The sequence below is a fragment of the Plodia interpunctella genome, chromosome 1 (assembly GCF_027563975.2).
Source record: "Plodia interpunctella isolate USDA-ARS_2022_Savannah chromosome 1, ilPloInte3.2, whole genome shotgun sequence".
Lineage (NCBI taxonomy): Eukaryota > Metazoa > Arthropoda > Insecta > Lepidoptera > Pyralidae > Plodia > Plodia interpunctella.
Genome location: NC_071294.1, coordinates 8,097,503 through 8,116,819, shown reverse-complemented (window position 1 = coordinate 8,116,819; position 19,317 = coordinate 8,097,503). Strand labels below are relative to the sequence as shown.

Genomic DNA, 19,317 nt, shown 5'->3' with positions numbered 1-19,317 from the left:
AACATTAATACTGATAAATAATGCTTATGAAAACTATAGTACTATCATTTATTATATAAATTAAAATCATTACACAAAATTCAACTCTCAGCATCTTGTATTTTTGGTTTATTTTGAAGTTCCACATGTTTCTCTAAATGTGAAACAAGTATCTGCTGGCTCTGGTTAAGCTGGCTCACAACACTGGAGCCTGCACTGTCCAGCACTGCACAAAGCTGACTGCGGGCCATATCAAGGCTGGGCATTTTGCTGAATTCCAATAGTTCATTTTTTGACATTAGTTTATCTTGAATAATTCCAGCTGAAAATTAAAAGTACAAGTTAAACAATAATTTAAAAAGTACGAGTAATATAATACACAAGCAATTTATTCAGTTTTTTACTATTAAAATTGGCTTTTTCTATTTCTATGGGAAATCAGTTTTTCACTAAACTATATTTTTTAGTCATTACTAAACCACAAATGTGGAATAAGTTAATACTAACCCAAAATTACCAACTGTGGTGTCTTTTTCAATATTTTGAACATCTTAGCAGCATTTTCCGGTTGACCAAAAATTATATTTTGTTGAGATGTAAATAAGTGGTTCACAGCTTCATAACGAGTACCTTTTGTAGCCATGCTTACAATCTTTTTACCATAAGTCCTTAAATGCATATCATTTTTTCTTAGAGATGCAAATATAGGTGTTTTGTCTTCCATGCTTATAGAATTGACATGTAAGAAAACCACCATTTTGGATGTATTGAACCAATCCAGACACTCTCGGGCTAAAATCCTTTCAAAAGGATTATCTATTTCTTTTTTGGCTAATTTCTCTCCTCTATCACATAAGGCGAAATCTGGCAAACTGTTTTTTCTAGGCCCATAAAAAGGCTGACTTAAATCTATTAAAAGCTGCCTTTCAAAATGCGGCTTTCGGGGCTTTTGAATATTGATTTTCCCACGAAAACGTTTCACCATCAGAAACGGTGCTTGTGATTTCAGAATAACTGAAAAGTAAGAATATTGTTATGATTATTGTTATGTTACGTACTTGAAAGTAGCTAATTGATAAAAAAAAGAAACTAAATATTTTACCTCTATTAACTAAAGCCATTATTGTTTTTACACTGAATAGTCTAATTAATGTTCCTATTTTGTTTTTTGGATAATCAAGTTATCAAATCAACAAAATCAAAACTAGCTCATAAAACTAACCTAACTTTCGATTTGGACGTCTAAGTAATCTAATCGACCTGACATTGACATACCTTCCTATACCGGAAAAGAAGCAGCAAGCAATATGCGGACAAAGAAGGCTGGCTGAACTGGCGGGCAGGGCATGCAGGCAGTGCATAATGCATACGCATGACATGAGGACCGTCATGAATAGGCCCTTTATAATTTTGTTTTGACATTTATGACATTGATTGACTTGCCTGTATTCATCACTCACTGTGTATAGGTGGTAGTAGCGTAGCTGTATTCAATTCATTGGTAATTCTATAACCTCTCAAATCAGTCTTAACAAATGCGTGGTGAATCCGCGAAATTAAAATAAATTGAATGAGGTATCTATTACTTGTTACTCAATCTATTTATTCATATTTATATACCAGACAAAATACAACAGGTAAGAAACAATGATAAAGCAATATTCGCCAAATAAGTAATGTTGTGCAATATTATTCTTTCTCACTTTGTACTAATAGTTATTTTTCTATTATATTATACTTATTAAGTATATAATTAAAAAATTCCCAGTATGAAATATACTCAAGAGGATACTCCACCATCCTCAATAAGTGGCGATGAGATCTCTGCGATGGACGCAGATGGAGTAATGTATTTAGATGAAATGGAAGAGATACAACTTGATGAAGAAATGGAAGATGATGAGGAAGATTTTGAAATAGAGCCACCTGAAGACCACTCTGTTGTCATGTTTGATAAACATATTGGATCTGTATTTTGCTGTGATTTGCACCCTCATGGCAAATTTGCTGTAAGCGGGGGAGAAGATGACAAAGCTTATGTTTGGTCTGTGGAGACTGGCCAAATTGTAATGGACTGTACTGGACATAAGGATTCTGTGGTTTTTGTTGGATTCAGCTTTGATGGCACTTATTTAGCAACAGCTGACATGAGTGGTGTCATTAAAGTTTGGAAATGTAATTTAGAGGAAAATAAACAGTTGCCATGGCCAGTCGCTTTTGAGTATGAATCAGATGATCTTAGTTGGGGAACCTGGCACTTTGGAGCACATGTGTTAATTTGTGGTGCTAACAGTGGTGAAATTTATATATTCAAAATACCATCTGGCGATACAAAGGTTTTGCAAGGCCACAATGTTAAAGTTGAATGTGGAAAGGTTTGTAGTCATTATTTTGTTACTATCAAAATTGTTATATGTCTATAGTCAACAGCATGTTTCCACAAGAAATAATGTAGATATTTATTGCTGAATATGCCTAATAAAACACTCACTCATCTGAGAGTATTCCCAGTTTTATACTGGCTGTGATGCCTCTTAGCTTGAAGTCTTCAAGTCTTCAATAGTCATATATGTATATGACTATGTATATGTATACATAGCTACTTATTACTTACAATATTATCTCAAATATTAGAAATCTAAATACAAAATTTTATACAATTACACAATTAAAACTATTGATACATTTTTTCCTGAATTCATACTTGATTTTTACTATGTAACAGGAGAAACTTATAATGGGACCCAGGATGGGGATGGAATATTCCACTTTGTACCCTTATTAATACCAACAAAACCTAGTGTAGCATTTACAGCTGACAGATGCTCTAAATTAAATGAATAAAATTGTTTATCTATTCCAGTTATTTAATGATGGAGTTCGCCTGGCGGCTGGTTATGAGGATGGAGCAGTTAAAGTATGGGACTTGAAGACAAGTTCAGTACTCCAGCAGATTCCTAACAATGTCCATGGAATCAGAGTGACAGCCATTGACACCCACCATGACAACAACTTAATAGCCTCTATATCCACAGATGGTGAGTTTTTATAAAATTTAATTGTCTATACTAATATTATTGCATTAAGATACAAATTCTGAAATCTTTTAAATTATAGTTTTTTGAATCTATACAGATTTGTAAAGTAAAAATAATATGTATCAGTAACAGTAATAATATATATGTATACTATAAAGTAAATAAGTAGGTAGTTTTTTTATGAATCTCACCTAATCTCACAAGATCGAGAGAGCTAGATGAATTTCCACAAAAAAATAAATTGGTAGGTACCTATCATAATTTTTTAAGCAGCATGTACTTATTTTTTGAGTCTGCCATAATGACACTTGAACTACTAATACAGTAGTATAAATCACAATAAAATAGCTTACAAAAAATAAATTAACCCAAAGGATAAAACGGAACCCTTATTGGGATAATTGTCACACTGTCTGTCTGTCTGTCTGCCTACTTTGTAATTCAAAGTACAATAAGAAAAAGTATGATTGTTTATGGTGGAAAAATTGCGATTTCGCAGGGGATCCAAATTCCTAAACCTATAGAGTAATTCCCTTAGACCCATATCCCATTCACTTAACTCGGTAGTAATCTATTAAGAGCATAAAATTTCTTATATTTAAGAATATATCCGACTGAGTTGACTGTTTTTAGAAGATTTTTAGGTGTCTCACTCTGTGCGTGAGTCAATCTCTCACTTTACCGGGTTTTAACGTCGTTTACATGCCTTTAAAATACCTACAAAATGTAACTTGTGATTTGGAAGGGGGAAATCTCATGAGTATGATTCGAAAGCACGACCTTACAAGTACCGCCATAAACGGGAGTCTTCTGTACCGCTACTAGTATCATAGACTCATGATGGGTTAGCGCCCGGACGTAATTTGACCATAAATGTTTTGGTCCCGGCATTAACCATTAATGAATAAATAATAATTATCATCTAAATATATCTGTGTAATGTAAAAACATGGTCTCTGTCAAGACATTATGACATTTATTATTTCCTCTGCAGGTAAAATTGTTCTAAGTACAGCAACAAACGGCAAAGTAGTCGGGGAGCTCGAGACCGAAAATGACTTGGAGGTCATAGCTTTCTCCAAGGATCCTCAGATGGATTACTTTGCTACAGGTTTGTATGATTCACACTTAGCCAGTTCGTACATGGCCTTGAACGATGTTATAGTCACAAAGGCACAAAAAAGAGCCAGTCCCATTTTATTGTTTATACTTTTAGACTTAGGTAACTAGCGGCTCGCCCGGACTTCGCTCGGGTAAAACCATAATAAATTATACACCAAACCTTCCTCAGAAATCATACTATATATTAGAGAAATCCATACAAAAAACCGTTTTGAGTTTATTCATTCATACAGACAGACGTGACAGGCGTTTCTTTTCTTTTTATAATAAGGATTTAATTAGCTATCGCCGTCCGAGCAGCCCTTCCTATGAAAATCTTCACTTTCTGACATAAACGTATTTTGCTTCAGGTACTCTAACAGGCGCTATAAGTATTTGGGATGTACCGCGCCAAATGATACGATACGAGTGTTCAAAATCGGACGAGAATTCGATAGCAGGAGTTACGAAGATGATTTGGGTGGAGAACCGGTTGGTGGTAGGTGGCCTCGACGGTTCTGTGAGGGCTTATGAAGGCAGGACCGGGGAACAGTGTCTAATGTTAACAGGTCACAGGTCAGAAATTTTGGACTTATGCTACAACGTTAAACAAAATATTGTCCTTACCACTTCTGATGATGGTACGGCCAGGATATTTAAATACGAAATTAACAAAGACAAAGATTAATAAAATTTGTATAAAAACATCTTGTATTTTCTATTTAGCCACATCCTATCGCATCAATGATGTGGAAGATCCTTTGCTCTATTGTACTATCACAGGCTATGATTTCTTCACATACACAATTGGTATTTGTTAGGCCGAAGACTGTCATTGACCTCCAAGTATCGCTGAGCTCTAAAGTGAATCGCTCATATCCTGCTCCTGTGAGCATTACAATCACCGACATTCATCTTATAAGGTGCGCGGTCAACGTGCTCTCTTATCAGTAGATATGATGCCTACGATGTACTTGAGCTATTTCTGAATGTGATATTATATTGTCAAAATGTATGTCAGAAGGTAAGCCCACGTGGCTTTGGAGGACTGAGACATAAAAACCAGTTGTTCAAACTTGGCAGTGAATTCGCTGGAGGTATCGAAAAAATGTCTTATTACAACTCGGCAAGGTTGACTTTGCTAGTTTAGGCTATAGATCCATGACGTTTTGGTATTCATTCGTCGATCGGCGGCGATACCGGCAGACGGGTGGTTAACTGCAAAGCGGTAAAGTGAATAGTAAAGTAGCACGCGTCATACGTGTTCACATCGTCTCCGCTAACCATCTGGCATGATGTAGTTTCGATCTCAACGAAACAAATTTAGTTTTCTATCAATACATAAACATATTGATAAAAAAAAATAATTAGAATTTTTTGAACAGTTCACCATTACTTACTCTAACGTTCCTAATTTTAAAAATGTAATGAATATTTTAACCTTACTTAAACTTGTGACGCGCGTGTATTTTAGTTATTCATATTGACTCGTGTTATCAGTGACTCCTGTTATAGACTCCCGACAGTTAATTGTGTCCTTTATCAGCTTATAGTGGTTTTATGGTTTTTGGTAGAGCACGTGGTCGTTTCCCGCTACTTCACCGTAGTGTGATGCAATGTTCGCGTGAAGAACGATCAGTTCAAAATTTGGGCAACAAAGTTACGACAACTGTTATTTTAGATTTTAAAACATGTGTTAATAACTTTAGCTTTAACTTAATTTATTTGTTTTGAATACTTAAATCAACTTAAAAATGGCTAAAGTGTCAGCAGCTGAAGGACTAACACCAAAGACGATGGACGTTGGTGCAGAAAGTGGTGAAAATGATGACAAGTCTTCAAACGGTGGTGTTCGACTTAAAAAAGAATTAAGTTTATTGAATGGTGTCGCGATAATAGTTGGAGTGATTGTGGGGTCTGGGATCTTCGTGTCTCCGAGTTTGGCGCTGAAGCATTCTGGCTCCAAAGGGATGGCCCTCATTGTGTGGGTGCTCTCAGGGTTCTTGTCCATGGTCGGTGCCCTCTGCTATGCCGAGCTAGGTGAGTGCATTTTAATTAGCACTATGTAGTGTATTAAGTAAATGTTCATTAATCATTGCTTTTTGGTATGTAGGTAACATAATGCTGTAGTGATTGTGCGCGGCTTCACTCACGTAAACTTTCGTCTATGACCCCTTCCTCAAGAAGCAAGTATTTTAAATAACCCGCATCAAAAAATCCTTATTAAGTATTTCGTTATTGCGACTTTCAGTAAAATTGTTTAAATGTACATTGCGTATGACAAAAGTCTTAGCTTGTAAAATGCAGCTGTGCTGTGGATCCATCACCATGACTGCACTGCACATGTGAAACAAAGATAATATCTTTAACATCTATTATGAGCTCAATGATATTACATAAAACGTGTTTTGCTTTTAAGAAAATTCAATTTGTCGTTTCGATCTTGTGTTATAAAATATATCTTAAGTCGCCGATTTCTTTTCATATACAGGTAGTGAGAAGGGAATTTGATGTTCTGCGATACAGAACAGAACCCCAATTTCAACGTTTTCGTTTATAATAATAATTACGTTATCTAAGTATTATGCCTGCTTGCGGCTGTTAATTTAGCCCACATATTGCGACCTTCGGAAACCCAGTATCTACACTTTATTAGACAAGGAATTTCTCTATATACCTCCATCTGTCTGTCCGCGGTTAAGCTTTACAAAGCTTTTACAATTTAAAAAGTATTGGTATGTACTAGAAAGTTGTAATTTGGAATAAGTATATATAACCAAATGGTAAAATTTATAAGAGTAGCAAATTATAATGAACTATAGCCACACGTCCCTCGGGTAAAACATAATAAATTATACACCTAAACCTTCCTCAGATATCACACTATCTATTGATGAAAACCGCCTGAAATCCGTGTAGTAGCTTTTGAGTTTATCGCGGACAGACAGACGCAGTGGACTTTGTTTTATACAAATGCAAGGATTTGAAACGAAAATATGTAGTATGCGTAAGAAAATGCGTTTTTATATTAACGACAGGATGTCATCATATATTATGTATCAAAGGGATATGAGTAAAGTTGGCGTTATTTTTATTGAAATTTCGCCAGTTAGTTACTGGCCTCCGTGTTATGTTAAAAGAATATAATAAAGAGAGTCAAACTTTGATTCAAATACATAAGCTAAACTAGGTATGTATATGGTAGTATATAGTGGTATCTAGTGATAAATGCATTAGATATCTCTCCTATTTTGTGATTTTAATAAAATGTTCCAAAAAGAAATAAATAATTAAAAATGTTAGCTCCGATATTACATTAAATAACGTTACCACGATATATTTATTTATTTATTTGGGTGCTACTAAATAGAAATAGAATTTTCCCTGGCCGCTGAAAGAGAAAATTTCCCGAAACCCAACAAAATCCAGTCATCTTTTTTTGTCGTAAGAGAACAGGAAAATGCACATTTGTAATCTGCATTTGACTGCCACGCCTTCATACGAGGTGCAAGTGGCATTGCAATTGCCACAAAGTGGCCAATCGTGAATCCGTTGCAATTTTCGAGATGATGCGCGAATCAAAACGTTATGGTTATGAGTTTAGAGTTTTAAATTGCTTTCAGTGGCTATGTTCACCCCACAATAATTCTTACACCTGACACTGATATTATTGAGATACGAACAAAACATCCACGTGCGTCGGGAACCAAATAGAGATTTGTTTACTCAATTAAATAAGACATTTCTCTAACTAATGTGAGCTATGGACCTCACTAATGTAAGAGTAAAATTGCACCTGGACTAAAAAGAGAAACGAGAATAATAAAGTAAGCCGGTTTAGGCTACCGATATTTTTTTTTAACAATTAGGACAATTTATATTTCACAAAATAAATTAACATTCACTAAGAACGAGTTTTTTTTTAAAGATACACGTGACGCTTCGTTTTTTCGTAAAAAAACTGTTTAAATGTCAAAGGTGCCAGACAATAACCATAGCTCTTCCTAATATATCTTCAATAATGTTTTACATCATGAACTTTTGGTAGTACCATATTTGTAAATCTTGTAAACACAACAGCAAACATCATTTAGTTCATTTATATAGGTGACTGTACTCTTTCGAGGGTCATCGTTTGATGTGTGTTCCAGGTACAATGATCCCGAAGTCCGGCGGGGACTACGCATACATCGGCGAGGCTTTTGGGTCACTGCCGGCGTTCCTATACCTATGGGTGGCGCTCTTCATCCTGGTGCCCACCGGGAACGCCATCACAGCCCTCACATTCGCCCAGAACATCCTCCAACCGCTCTGGCCCGCCTGCACGCCCCCAGTCGAAGCTGTAAGCCTCATAGCGGCTTTAATTACCTGTTAGTTACATTCTAATTACCTTTTTACACACAGAGCCAATAAAAAATCACTCATTATGATATCGCTGATAAAGGCAAACTTACGTCGCAACTACATAAATTATTACTTATCTAATTAGTTCCAGATATCTTTTACCATAAATTTAACAAGTTTGTAGATAACATATTTAATGTCTGTCCTACATTATTTTACGGCTAACACTTTTCGATAATTTATATTATTGCTGCTTTTTTACTTAACTGGTTAAAGGAAGAATGGAACTTTTGTTCTTAGTAGGAGATTTTTTACAATAATGCCTGGATCTCTTTTTAATAAACCTAAAACCGTTAACGCGAGAGAGAACAACTCTTATTCATTTTATCATTGGTCATTTCATTTTCTTTTTGATTCAACTTGACCCGTTAAAGAGACACTAGCCGCAGTGGCCGCCTACACTACGCTTTATATATGTATAGTTAGAAGATATCTAACTTCTTGAATGGACAGCGTTAAATTCCTAGACGCGACCCATATCTCTGGGAAATCTCTTCCGTGCTACAAATTTATGCAAAACTTGTCAAAGATAAATATTATTCATTTAATCATAATACACCAGTATATATATAATGTAAATCATCAATTGTATATTGATTTTTTTATATTGTACGTGTAAGAATACAATAATTTATAGGGTATAAATAAATAAATCAGGCAATTCCAACTTACCGCTACATAGAGCTCCATGCGGGGTGAATTTATGCATATGGTTGTGAAAAATTAGGGTGCCTTGAATTTTTATCCCATACAACGAACAAGTCTCACAAGTTTTGCTAAAATAAATATGCTTATACGGCGATTCTTTGAACTGGTTTCTTTAATCTTTATTTTTAAATCTCACGATATTTCACAATAGTGGTTGACAGCTGTTTACAAAGTAATTGTTAGCTAGACAGAAAGCTGTCGAATAAAATAAACAAGTTAGAAAATAGTTCGGGGAAACATTATTTAAAATGATTAGTTAAATTATGTATTTTTATTAGGCACACTGGTCATGGTGACACAAACACATATTGTCACAGACTGCCTGTTTTTTTACCGAACATATTGATTTGCATTGCAGAATCATATTTTACTGCCCTTATCTTAACAATCTTAGCTTATACTCCAAAAACACTCGGAATAGCAACACTGGAAGAAATCAGCTTACAGCGCTGCTAACAAAACCACCTTATTGTCATATTGTCATTTTTATAACGTATACCTAAAATAATGTGCAATAAAGGATATTGTATAGCAAATATAAAGTTAAGGCCGTTGTGTCCCGTCAGTAGGGCGATGTGTCGACGTCCATCGGCTCAGTAAATAGTACTCCGAGCCGCAGCCGCAGTTGATTGGGCCTGACAGGATAATACGAGCTTCCTCCCGCATCGCGCATACGTACGCTCTTGTGCGGAATTATCTTGGCGAATGTAAGGGCACCAAATCGTCACTGTGATTGCCTTGAAGGACCAGTCTGTCGTCATTGTCGTGTGATCTGTAAAATTGACTATTTATGGGAAATAATGAAACTCTATTCCCGTGGAATGTTCGAGATCATAACTTATATGCCGCCACTTTATCAAATTTAATCGAACTTAATCTACCCCCATGGCAAACAGGTGTGATCATATGTGTGTAATCAAAATTAAATTGCTACAATAGAGGTCCCGTGTTCGATCCTGTGTGGTCAAGATTAATTTTTTTTGTCAGATTGATTGGATCTTAGAAGTTTATTTATGTAATGTCATAAAATATAATTCGTTATGTTAGTATCCCATATCACATGTCTCGAACTTACTACGGGGTTAATTAAATCCGTGTGATTTGTCCATATATATTTCTACTTTTTATTTATTATTGTTATATTATTTTTTCCAGGCTTCCTCACGGTTATAAACTGTTACAACGTGAAGTGGGTGACACGACTGCAAGACTCGTTCACAGCGGCCAAAGTGTTGGCACTGCTGGTCACCTTCTTCGCCAGTCTATGGTATTTGTTTTCTGAACACACGGAGAATTTGCAGTCGATTATGCAGGTAATTGATATAGTCATTTTTAAGGTTCACTGGCCAAATGACAAAAACGGAATACTTATAATTTCGTCATGTCTGTCTGTCCGTCCGTCCGTCTGTCCGTGTGTCGTCCAATACATGTAATTGAGGGATGTTTTTTTTATTTAGACAACATAGCACTGTGGGTTAGCAACTATCCAATAATATGTCTTTAAAAATTATGTGAAGGTTTCTAAAATAGTTTTTTTTATTATTCCAATATTTTGGAAAATATATGCTTCTGAAGTAGTAAAAAGTTTCTGTCTCCCTTACTCAAATTTCAAAACTATGCAATGAAACATTGGGTATAAAGAATTTAATACAATCTTAAATAGATATGATTAAATTCGATAAAGCAGTTTGCAACATATGGGTTAATTTCAATATACTATTTAGGAATCTGTTCAAAGCGTTTCCAATATTGAATTAAACTTCAACCTTTTACATTAAGTCCATTACGCCTACGTGTGAATGTAGTTAGCATATATTAAAACTTGGTTTCTACCTCTACAGATCATGATCCCACATTTTTTCATCTATTTTCTCATATTACAGGTAAAGAATACTTAATGCTTTATTATATGTCTAAACATATAATAAAGCATAGTAACAGTACAGATAATAACTTGTCTAACTAATAATAATCTTAATTAATTTAGCACGTGTAAGAAAAACAATTATGAGAGGTATTTTAAAAACCAATTTATTTTATGAAATATCTGTCTGTATGCGGATCATGCATATACTACGGCCTAAAAATTAATATATGTATAGAATTTACATTACATTACATTTTACTATTGTACTGCTGAATATCTAACTTAAAATCTTCTAAATATCAGAATGTGAGGTATTGTTTACAATAGAAAATAATATTGTTCACAATGGACTTATGCATTCATTTATTACACGCAGACAAAATTAATGCCAAATTATCATTTTTTCGCGATAACTTTTTAAGCTAATTCAGACGTAAAAATCCAAGTAATGTTTTAAGAATACCTACCTACATATTGTTACAACAGGGCACCAATATGAAAGCGGGAGAGATTGCCATCGCTTTCTACACAGGGCTCTTCTCATACTCCGGGTGGAATTATCTTAACTTCGTCACCGAGGAACTGAAGGACCCATACAGGTAATAACGATTATTTTTCTCCTAGCGACCCGTCCCTGGCTTCGCTCGGGTAGAATCATAATTCTATAAATGAAATAAAGTAGCTTCACGCTGTCTGACTGTCCCTATATATGCTTAGATCTTAGTTATATGTGTATAAGATGCATAATACTACACCCGTGCGAAGCCAGAGCGGGTCGCTAATAAATTATACACCTAAATCTTCCTCAGGAATCTCACTATTTATTCGTGAAAACCGTACAAAAATCCGTCTGGTAGTTTTTGAGTTTATCGCATTCATACAGACAGAAAGACTAATGCGACAGGACAGGACTTCTTTTTCTAATATGTAAGAATTACACATTGACTGCTAAAAACATGCATCGTTATTGTGTTACACGAAATATCTCTAGTGATGGCGTTACGAAAAATTTCCTAAAAAAAATCTCGCATCTTCCAGGAACCTTCCCCGAGCGATTTGCATATCGATGCCAGTGGTGACGTTAGTGTACGCTCTCACCAATGTGGCATACTTCGCCGTTCTGACCAACGACGAGATCCGATCCTCAGAAGCCGTTGCCGTCACCTTCAGCGAGAAGATCTTGGGTTCATTCTCCTGGGTCATGCCCTTGTTCGTCGCACTGTGCACCTTTGGTTCCCTCAACGGAGCTATCTACGCCTCATCTCGCTTATTCTTCGTCGGTGCTAGGAATGGTCATCTCCCATTGGCTATATCGTTAATCGACATTAGGAGGATGACACCAGTACCGTCTGTTATATTTATGGTAAGTTTTGTTTATCTTTTCACGAATTTAAGTCGTGACTTATAATATAGGTACTTTCTAGAAATTAATTTCCCGCAATAAAAATTTAAGCAATAATGTGATGTAGCATACTGTACTAGGGCGTAATGATTTTTAAGCATAACGTTCTTACACATAACGGTTTACGCATAACTTTTTGAAGCATAAATAACCTAAAAGTTGATTTTGCCACATTTACTTGTATGCCAAAAATCAATTATGCCTTAGACCTATTATGCCAAAATCAGTATTATAAAGAACAAAAAGAATAGGACAAAATACATTTTGTGAAAAAAAGGGACCACATGAATACCTATGTCATAAATTTCAGTTTCAGAATAGGGTAGTAGACAAGGTCAGAGAATTATAAATATGGAGAGTTTGGCCGAGTCGAAAAATGTGTAATTATATTTTTATTGTAATTCTCACAGTATTATTTTCACTGGTGTTTCTATTAATATAGGGCCTTCGAATAGTCAGTCATCAAAACAAAATTTGTCAATTTTATTGTATTATTATGCTTAAATTTTAAGTTATAGGAGTAGGTTGTTTCATTCTAATATTCATTAATATAAGGACAACGTTATTACCGTATCAAATTGATTTGAAATGGTTTTTGCTGCACAATTTTAAAGATAAAATAAAAATTTCGTTTCGAAACTTTAACTTTAAAACGGTACGCGGCGTCTTTCCCATCCACACTAATCTTATTCCTGAACGATATATGGTTATAAACACACAGGAATAATGTAACTTCCTACTGTTGAAATAATTTTAAACTCAGTTGGGTTATTGCCACATTACTAATATTTTATAGTAATAATGTGGAAGTTCAAATGTTAAATGTGGTATGGATGTGAAAGATTGAGAGAATAAAGACACACAATGTATGCGTCTGCAACACGACGTATCTGAGAATCGTCATGAGTTCTAATATTTGAATTGTATGCGTTAGTGTACACCGACGGTGTCACATGTAAAGCAACGCAAAGCATCTGCAACGCTGTCGACGTGAACCATGATGTGCTGCAATTGCAACGCGTCATGTTGCAGACGCATCCGGTGTGTGGCAGCCTTTAATTGATGATGGTTGTTATTTCATGACTTACTGTACACATTTCGATCTGTCGCACACATTGATTTTTTTTGTATTTTTCAATTCACATTGGCAATTAAGTCCTTGAAAGTAAATGTACATGAATCCATCTCGCTACGCTCATAATAGAAAGTGATCAAATGAAGTCATTTAGAAAGTACAATTGTTCAATGAGTCACTATAGGGTTATTAGATACGCTCTGGTGTTATTGTTGGTAGATCTTAACCGTTTACCCGATGTGTTATAAAATCTTATCAGATGCCTGGTAGCTGCTAAATAGATACATAACATGTAAGAATAACTGTAACTATTTAGAACTAGGTTTAGCTACTATAATTCCGGCTAGAACTAACTGCAGCCGATTTGAAATGGTAAAATTTAATTGCAACGTTTTTTTCTCTCAATCCCAGTGCTTGGTGACGCTGGTGCTGCTGATGACCAACAACGTGGAGTCGCTGATGATCTACGTGACGGCTGTGGAGGCCATGTTCACGCTGTGTTCGGTGTCGGGGCTGCTGTGGCTGCGCTACAAGCGGCCGCAGATGTCTCGCCCCATCCGCGTCAGCCTGCTGCTGCCCGTCGCGTTCCTCGTCATATGCGCGTTCCTGGTGGTGTGCTCCAGCTTCACCAACCCGCAGGAGGTGGGGCTCGGCGTCGCCTTCGTCCTCCTCGGCGTCCCCGTGTACTGCGTCTTCATCCGCTGGCGATCCAAGCCCCAGTGGCTGCAGTCCGCCTGCCATTCCTTCAACATCCTGTGCTCCAAATTATTCCTCTGTCTACCCGAAGACTCGAAGGATTTATGATCTTGAATAGTGATATATGTATTCCAAATCTGAGATATGAGTGATCTTATTATTTTTATCCTATTTTCGACGTCGAACTATAATAAAATATGTAATATATTATTGTGGGACGACGTGATAAGCGTAATATATACTTGAAACATTATATAAATAAGCTTTACGACAGTACATGATTCCTATGCTTAATTTAAGTTTTTAATAATACTTATTGTTAAGTACAAAATTATAATAAATTTCATATTATTCAATTTTATTGTTTTTATTGAATGAGTTTTCTATTTTTTCATATATACTTCAATGGTTTCTACACCGCCAATCCAATTTCATGTTGTAAGTTATGTATAGACACAGATTATAACAGTAAATTAAAAAAAAGAGAACTACTATAGCAGACGCTATAGCGTCTGCTACAACAACAACATCAACAGCGCAATCTATAGATTGTCACAGTTGATGTTGTTGTCATTGCGTTCGTTCGTAGTTACTTCCGCTGAAGGAAAACGTGAATAAACCTGCTCACGTGCTAATTGTTGAGCAGTAAATATATTTAATCGAGGATTTCAAACCGAACTGTGTAATCAACCATACAAAATAATTAATCTTCCAACCCGTTGCACGAAGCATATCGTGATGTCTCTTAAATATAATTTAGCATCATTTGAGAGCTGAATGGCAAAAAGGGGCACAGAAGAGAAGAGTGTTTTGTGATTGAGCCAGCAAAGTAAGTAAGGGACCATCGTTTCAACTGTAAATGGTAAAAAAAATTGATAATCACATAATCAAATTAATTAACTAAATATTTTAAAAAAACTAACGTCAGTGTCTGCTGGAAATCAGACACTGATTTAATTGCATTGTGCCAAGCCGGCAAATTGCCATGGGTCCCAATTAGCAAGCCACACAGGTCAATGATCTTCCATCAGAAGCTTAGGCCAGCCAGCCGCTTATTCTCCCGCGCAGATAATAAATCAATTACATATGGGAAAAAAATATATATATGCTGAGGGTTTTCTCAATCTATGGGCCAGCAATCTGCCACTATTTAAATCTCAATATCACCAATACATAAGCCGACTATCTGGTTAAATAAGGACTTCAAGTTCGAAGAATCTGTCTACTTCGCCAGGAATGAAGACGTGATATTGTAGGTACATGACATTAGGAACTACGAGGTCAATTCCTGTTTAGATAGGGCGCCGGATCGCAGATCATATTCAACCGCAAGCCTCCAGATGTATTATTATTTGACAGCTACTAGTCTTGTATATTGTTGTGCTCTACATATCTTTGCCAATGTATGGCACTCCAAACAAGACTCCTCACACGCCAAGGGAAAAGCGGATAGGCTGTAGATATAGACGCTCAACATCAACACCAATTGAAGGGATGCCAACCGTGGCTAACACTCCTTTTACAATACAGATCATATGACCCAATTCTCCGCCCGAGTGACAAATGTGAGTCTGATTTTACTTTTGCAAGGTCCTGTTGCACGTGCAGTCTCCAACCGAAGTTAAGAGAAGAACACGATCGTCTGATTAAACAATTATACCACTCAAACAATCGCCTTACACAATGAACTGTCCTAATGATTCTTTACTCCAAATAATAAGATTAAATGGTGAAAGATGAACATACAGTCACTATCTTCTTAAGAATACTCCTTAAACAGACATACGCTTGTAATAACAAAAATATCTTCAAATGGAACCGCGACAGTTTAAGATACTTAGTTATACTAATAGAACGAGCCTTGTATGTCAATTCGTTTCTCACAACACCCTCGATGAATGAATAGGTAGTACCTACCTACAACTACATAGTTATCTATGTAACATACATGTAATGTACCCACTGAATCTTCTTTCACACGATCTACCTCGTCGTCATTGGCTATTGTTTGAATGGCTGAAAAAACATCCGAAACATAGACACGATTTTAGTTCCACCACATCCTATCATTGTCATTCAACACCAAAAGTGATATGTTCAGGGAACATTTTTTATTTTTTAAATCATTTTTGATAATTTTCTTTTCTTCCGTAGATTTATTAGTAGGTATAACTATTACAAGTTGTAACATAAATCTACGGAAGGCTTCCTGCATGTCGCACCAAGGTACCGCCTAATACAAAACTCCGAGAAATTGCCAAAAATACCTAATAACATTATTTAGAAAAAATACAATTTCTGTTTCGTTTGTTCGTGACCATCCAGCATGACACACGATATCACGGCTGTACGTTTTGTAATCAAAATCGAGATCATTGATGCGTGAATACTGCGTGCCGATCTCTCGAGCCGTGCTGTTGTTGATTTTCCGATTTCATTCCCGGTTATGGTGTAGGTAATTTATATATTGCACCCGTACCGGCGGCATGTGTTTCCGCCCTAGAATAGGAACGCCTTGACAGCTAACAGGCAACAAACAACATGCTCAAATAGTGTTGAGGCAGCCCGGTCGTAAAGCACAGTCTTATATTAAAGCTTTAGGACGCAGATATATTTAGGACACACGATAATGCGATCAGAAACAATATACCTATCGCATATAATTTAATCTAAAAGAGAGGAGTGTAGGTACATAAATTAGGAGATTATGTATTCACACATGCGTGCGCTTTGTATAATTACTATATATTGAATTTATATATTTTCCATCAAATCAAAATAAAATGTATTATAATTTAATATAATTATATATAATTAATATACGTATATATAATTAATATAAGTATATAATAATAGTATAATAATAAAAGTAAATTTTATACTTTTACAAAATAACAAGAAACCGAAGTTCTTCGCTATGTGTAAAGTGTATTTACTAACTGAAACATTAAATTATCGTATTGACATTAGCTATCTATATCGGTGGCTGGTGCGTATGTTTGCTTTGGGTGTGCCGGTGTTCACACGATGTTTAATCGACATGGCCGGACAGTCATACATCCCAAACGAGATCATCTAAAGGTATATTTAATGTGAGAAGTTAGTAAATAAAAGTTAATTTTCTCAGTTTAGTTACCACTTTCCAAAACAATCTTCTTTTTTCGAATTTGTAAGTGAACATTAAGAGCAATCAAATGCGAAATATATATGTCTCTTAACAGAAATAGGATCAATTGATTTTCAAGTTAGATAAATATTTAACGTCACACGTTTTCGACATTCTTATATTGAAGTCGTCAGCATTATTAGAATTACACAAGAAGGCAAAAAGAACTTACAATTCTAAACAGCCTAGATCTGGTCAGATAGATATAGATAGGTTCACAAAAAACAATATAATTTAAACACATTATTTATGTAGCCTATACCAATGGTTCTAAGGTATGTATGTCCTAAAATTTGTCATATGAGAGAGAGATAGTTTCTCAATTTTCTAGACTTGGCTCTGTTTGCCTCGACGTCTACCCTGTATGGTAAAAAGACGCAACGCGACACTGTATGTGTAATAACACACAAAACACTATTTTATGCCTCACCTTGTATATAACTAAGTATTTTGATAAGAATAGTGTGGTGAATATAATTTATATTTGCTTTTTGTTTAAACATTAATCAAAAAACGATTATAAACAACTAGAAACAATTCGTAAATTTAAGCAGTAAAAATATTTCGGTTACGCAAATGAAGAAGTATACAAAAACAGTACAAGTCAATAGTGGTACTCAATTATAGTACCACTTTTGATTATTTCTTAAACAAAAGACATAAACGGGTTCATTTCCTTATAACATTTCGAAAAAAAGTTCAAAATGTTTAAGTTAAGGTCCAGATTTACTTATTTTTTTTATTTTTTATTGATATTGAGTTAGACTCAAAGTTATACTGAATATTACACGGTGAAGATAAGGTATATCTTCACCGTGGATAAGGTATATCTTCACCGTGTAATATACTAGTTATAATCTTTTTTCTATCACGTAAATTACGTGGCTAATCAGCTGCGCAAAGCTTCCTTAATGTTTAAATTAGAATTATTAGTGTATCCTTGAAAAGTATTTAGTCTAAATAGTATTTGATTAAACCAAGTCATTATGGATGGTGCATCTTACTATTCTACTCCTTATTGTGTTTAAACTATAGAAAGTAAGTAATAAAAAGGAGAAGTTGTTTACGTTTACGTTGCACGTCAAAAATCGTGATGAGCTGAGCTGAAATTTTGCATTTATAGGTAGGTATATACCTATATAAGTATGTACACTAAATATGTGAATATATGAATATTACTCACATAGGATATTTTAACCCAAAATTAACACAGGCACGAAACTTGATAAATATAACGTAAGATTTGATTTTACTCACACAATTTACTTACTTGAATATTACGTCTCCACATAATTTGCACCAAAACCATTGGTTTTCTGCTACTATTATTACACTATAGTTAGGTACATTGTAATAGATCTGAATTGAGCAGTAGGAAGCACACGTGCGTTTACGCATGTGTGAATAATAATCGTGACTTGCACGTGCGCAGACTGACAAGTGACCGCGAATCAACGTCCAAATCTGCTTGGGTATTATGCATGATGGTCCAAATTAGCAACATCTTTATTGGGTACATCCCAATATTGTTCTTGTTGTATAGGTACAAAGAAACAAATATTAAAACAGAAAATAAGTTAATTTAACGACACAAGAACTCTAACTTAGACCAATTTAATACAAGTTTTATCAATGAAGTAAGTATACTTATTTGCTGATAAAATGTTTTTGAGTGATATGATCCGTACGACCCAAACGATCTTGATGATACTATCTATAAATATTCCCAGGACATATATAAAGTAATTCTAAGAGCTCTTATATATTACGCTAAGCCGGCTCACAGTCGCCACCGGTCTTCACCCTGAACCCGAGACTCCGAAAGGCACTTAGCAATAAATTGACTGATTTAAGATCACTTGATGCCGATCACTTCGTAAA

At 35.3% G+C, this 19,317-nt stretch overlaps 3 protein-coding genes across 5 annotated transcripts; 2 read left to right on the top strand and 1 right to left on the bottom strand.

Moving 5' to 3' along the window:
* Positions 1-24: 24 nt before the first annotated feature.
* mRpL10 (mitochondrial ribosomal protein L10) lies at positions 25-1,244 on the bottom strand. The gene is made up of 3 exons (XM_053766034.1): positions 1,082-1,244; positions 487-993; positions 25-301 (listed from the first exon to the last, which is right to left on the bottom strand). The coding sequence occupies exons 1-3, from the start codon at positions 1,098-1,100 to the stop codon at positions 81-83; spliced, it is 747 nt and encodes a 248-aa protein (XP_053622009.1). The 5' UTR covers positions 1,101-1,244; the 3' UTR covers positions 25-80.
* Positions 1,245-1,410: 166 nt separating this feature from the next.
* LOC128677923 (uncharacterized protein) lies at positions 1,411-4,825 on the top strand. 3 transcript variants are annotated; one of them, XM_053760294.2, is made up of 5 exons: positions 1,411-1,616; positions 1,748-2,354; positions 2,843-3,017; positions 4,012-4,128; positions 4,490-4,825. In XM_053760294.2, exons 2-5 carry the CDS (start codon positions 1,749-1,751, stop codon positions 4,804-4,806), a joined length of 1,215 nt encoding a protein of 404 aa, XP_053616269.1. In that variant the 5' UTR covers positions 1,411-1,616; position 1,748; the 3' UTR covers positions 4,807-4,825. The 3 variants fall into 3 exon arrangements, with proteins under 3 accessions (XP_053616269.1, XP_053617075.1, XP_053615477.1); XM_053761100.2 differs by having other exon boundaries at positions 1,430-1,616; positions 1,726-2,354; XM_053759502.2 differs by having other exon boundaries at positions 1,438-1,554.
* Positions 4,826-4,979: 154 nt separating this feature from the next.
* Positions 4,980-14,626, top strand: mnd (minidiscs). The gene is made up of 6 exons (XM_053757037.1): positions 4,980-6,158; positions 8,270-8,488; positions 10,386-10,543; positions 11,584-11,696; positions 12,136-12,460; positions 13,986-14,626. The coding sequence occupies exons 1-6, from the start codon at positions 5,873-5,875 to the stop codon at positions 14,376-14,378; spliced, it is 1,494 nt and encodes a 497-aa protein (XP_053613012.1). The 5' UTR covers positions 4,980-5,872; the 3' UTR covers positions 14,379-14,626.
* Positions 14,627-19,317: the final 4,691 nt, after the last annotated feature.

Bases quoted from the DNA above. Each gene is read 5' to 3' on its own strand.
- mRpL10 (XM_053766034.1), bottom strand. The intron at 302-486 runs GTTAGTATTAAC...TTTAATTTTCAG, and splicing joins ACCACAGTTGGTAATTTTGG to CTGGAATTATTCAAGATAAA.
- LOC128677923 (XM_053759502.2), top strand. The intron at 2,355-2,842 runs GTTTGTAGTCAT...TATCTATTCCAG, and splicing joins TTAAAGTTGAATGTGGAAAG to TTATTTAATGATGGAGTTCG. The intron at 3,018-4,011 runs GTGAGTTTTTAT...TTTCCTCTGCAG, and splicing joins AGCCTCTATATCCACAGATG to GTAAAATTGTTCTAAGTACA.
- mnd (XM_053757037.1), top strand. From the start codon at position 5,873: ATGGCTAAAGTGTCAGCAGCTGAAGGACTAACACCAAAGACGATGGAC. The intron at 8,489-10,385 runs GTTAGTTACATT...TATTTTTTCCAG, and splicing joins CATAGCGGCTTTAATTACCT to GCTTCCTCACGGTTATAAAC. The intron at 12,461-13,985 runs GTAAGTTTTGTT...TCTCAATCCCAG, and splicing joins TACCGTCTGTTATATTTATG to TGCTTGGTGACGCTGGTGCT.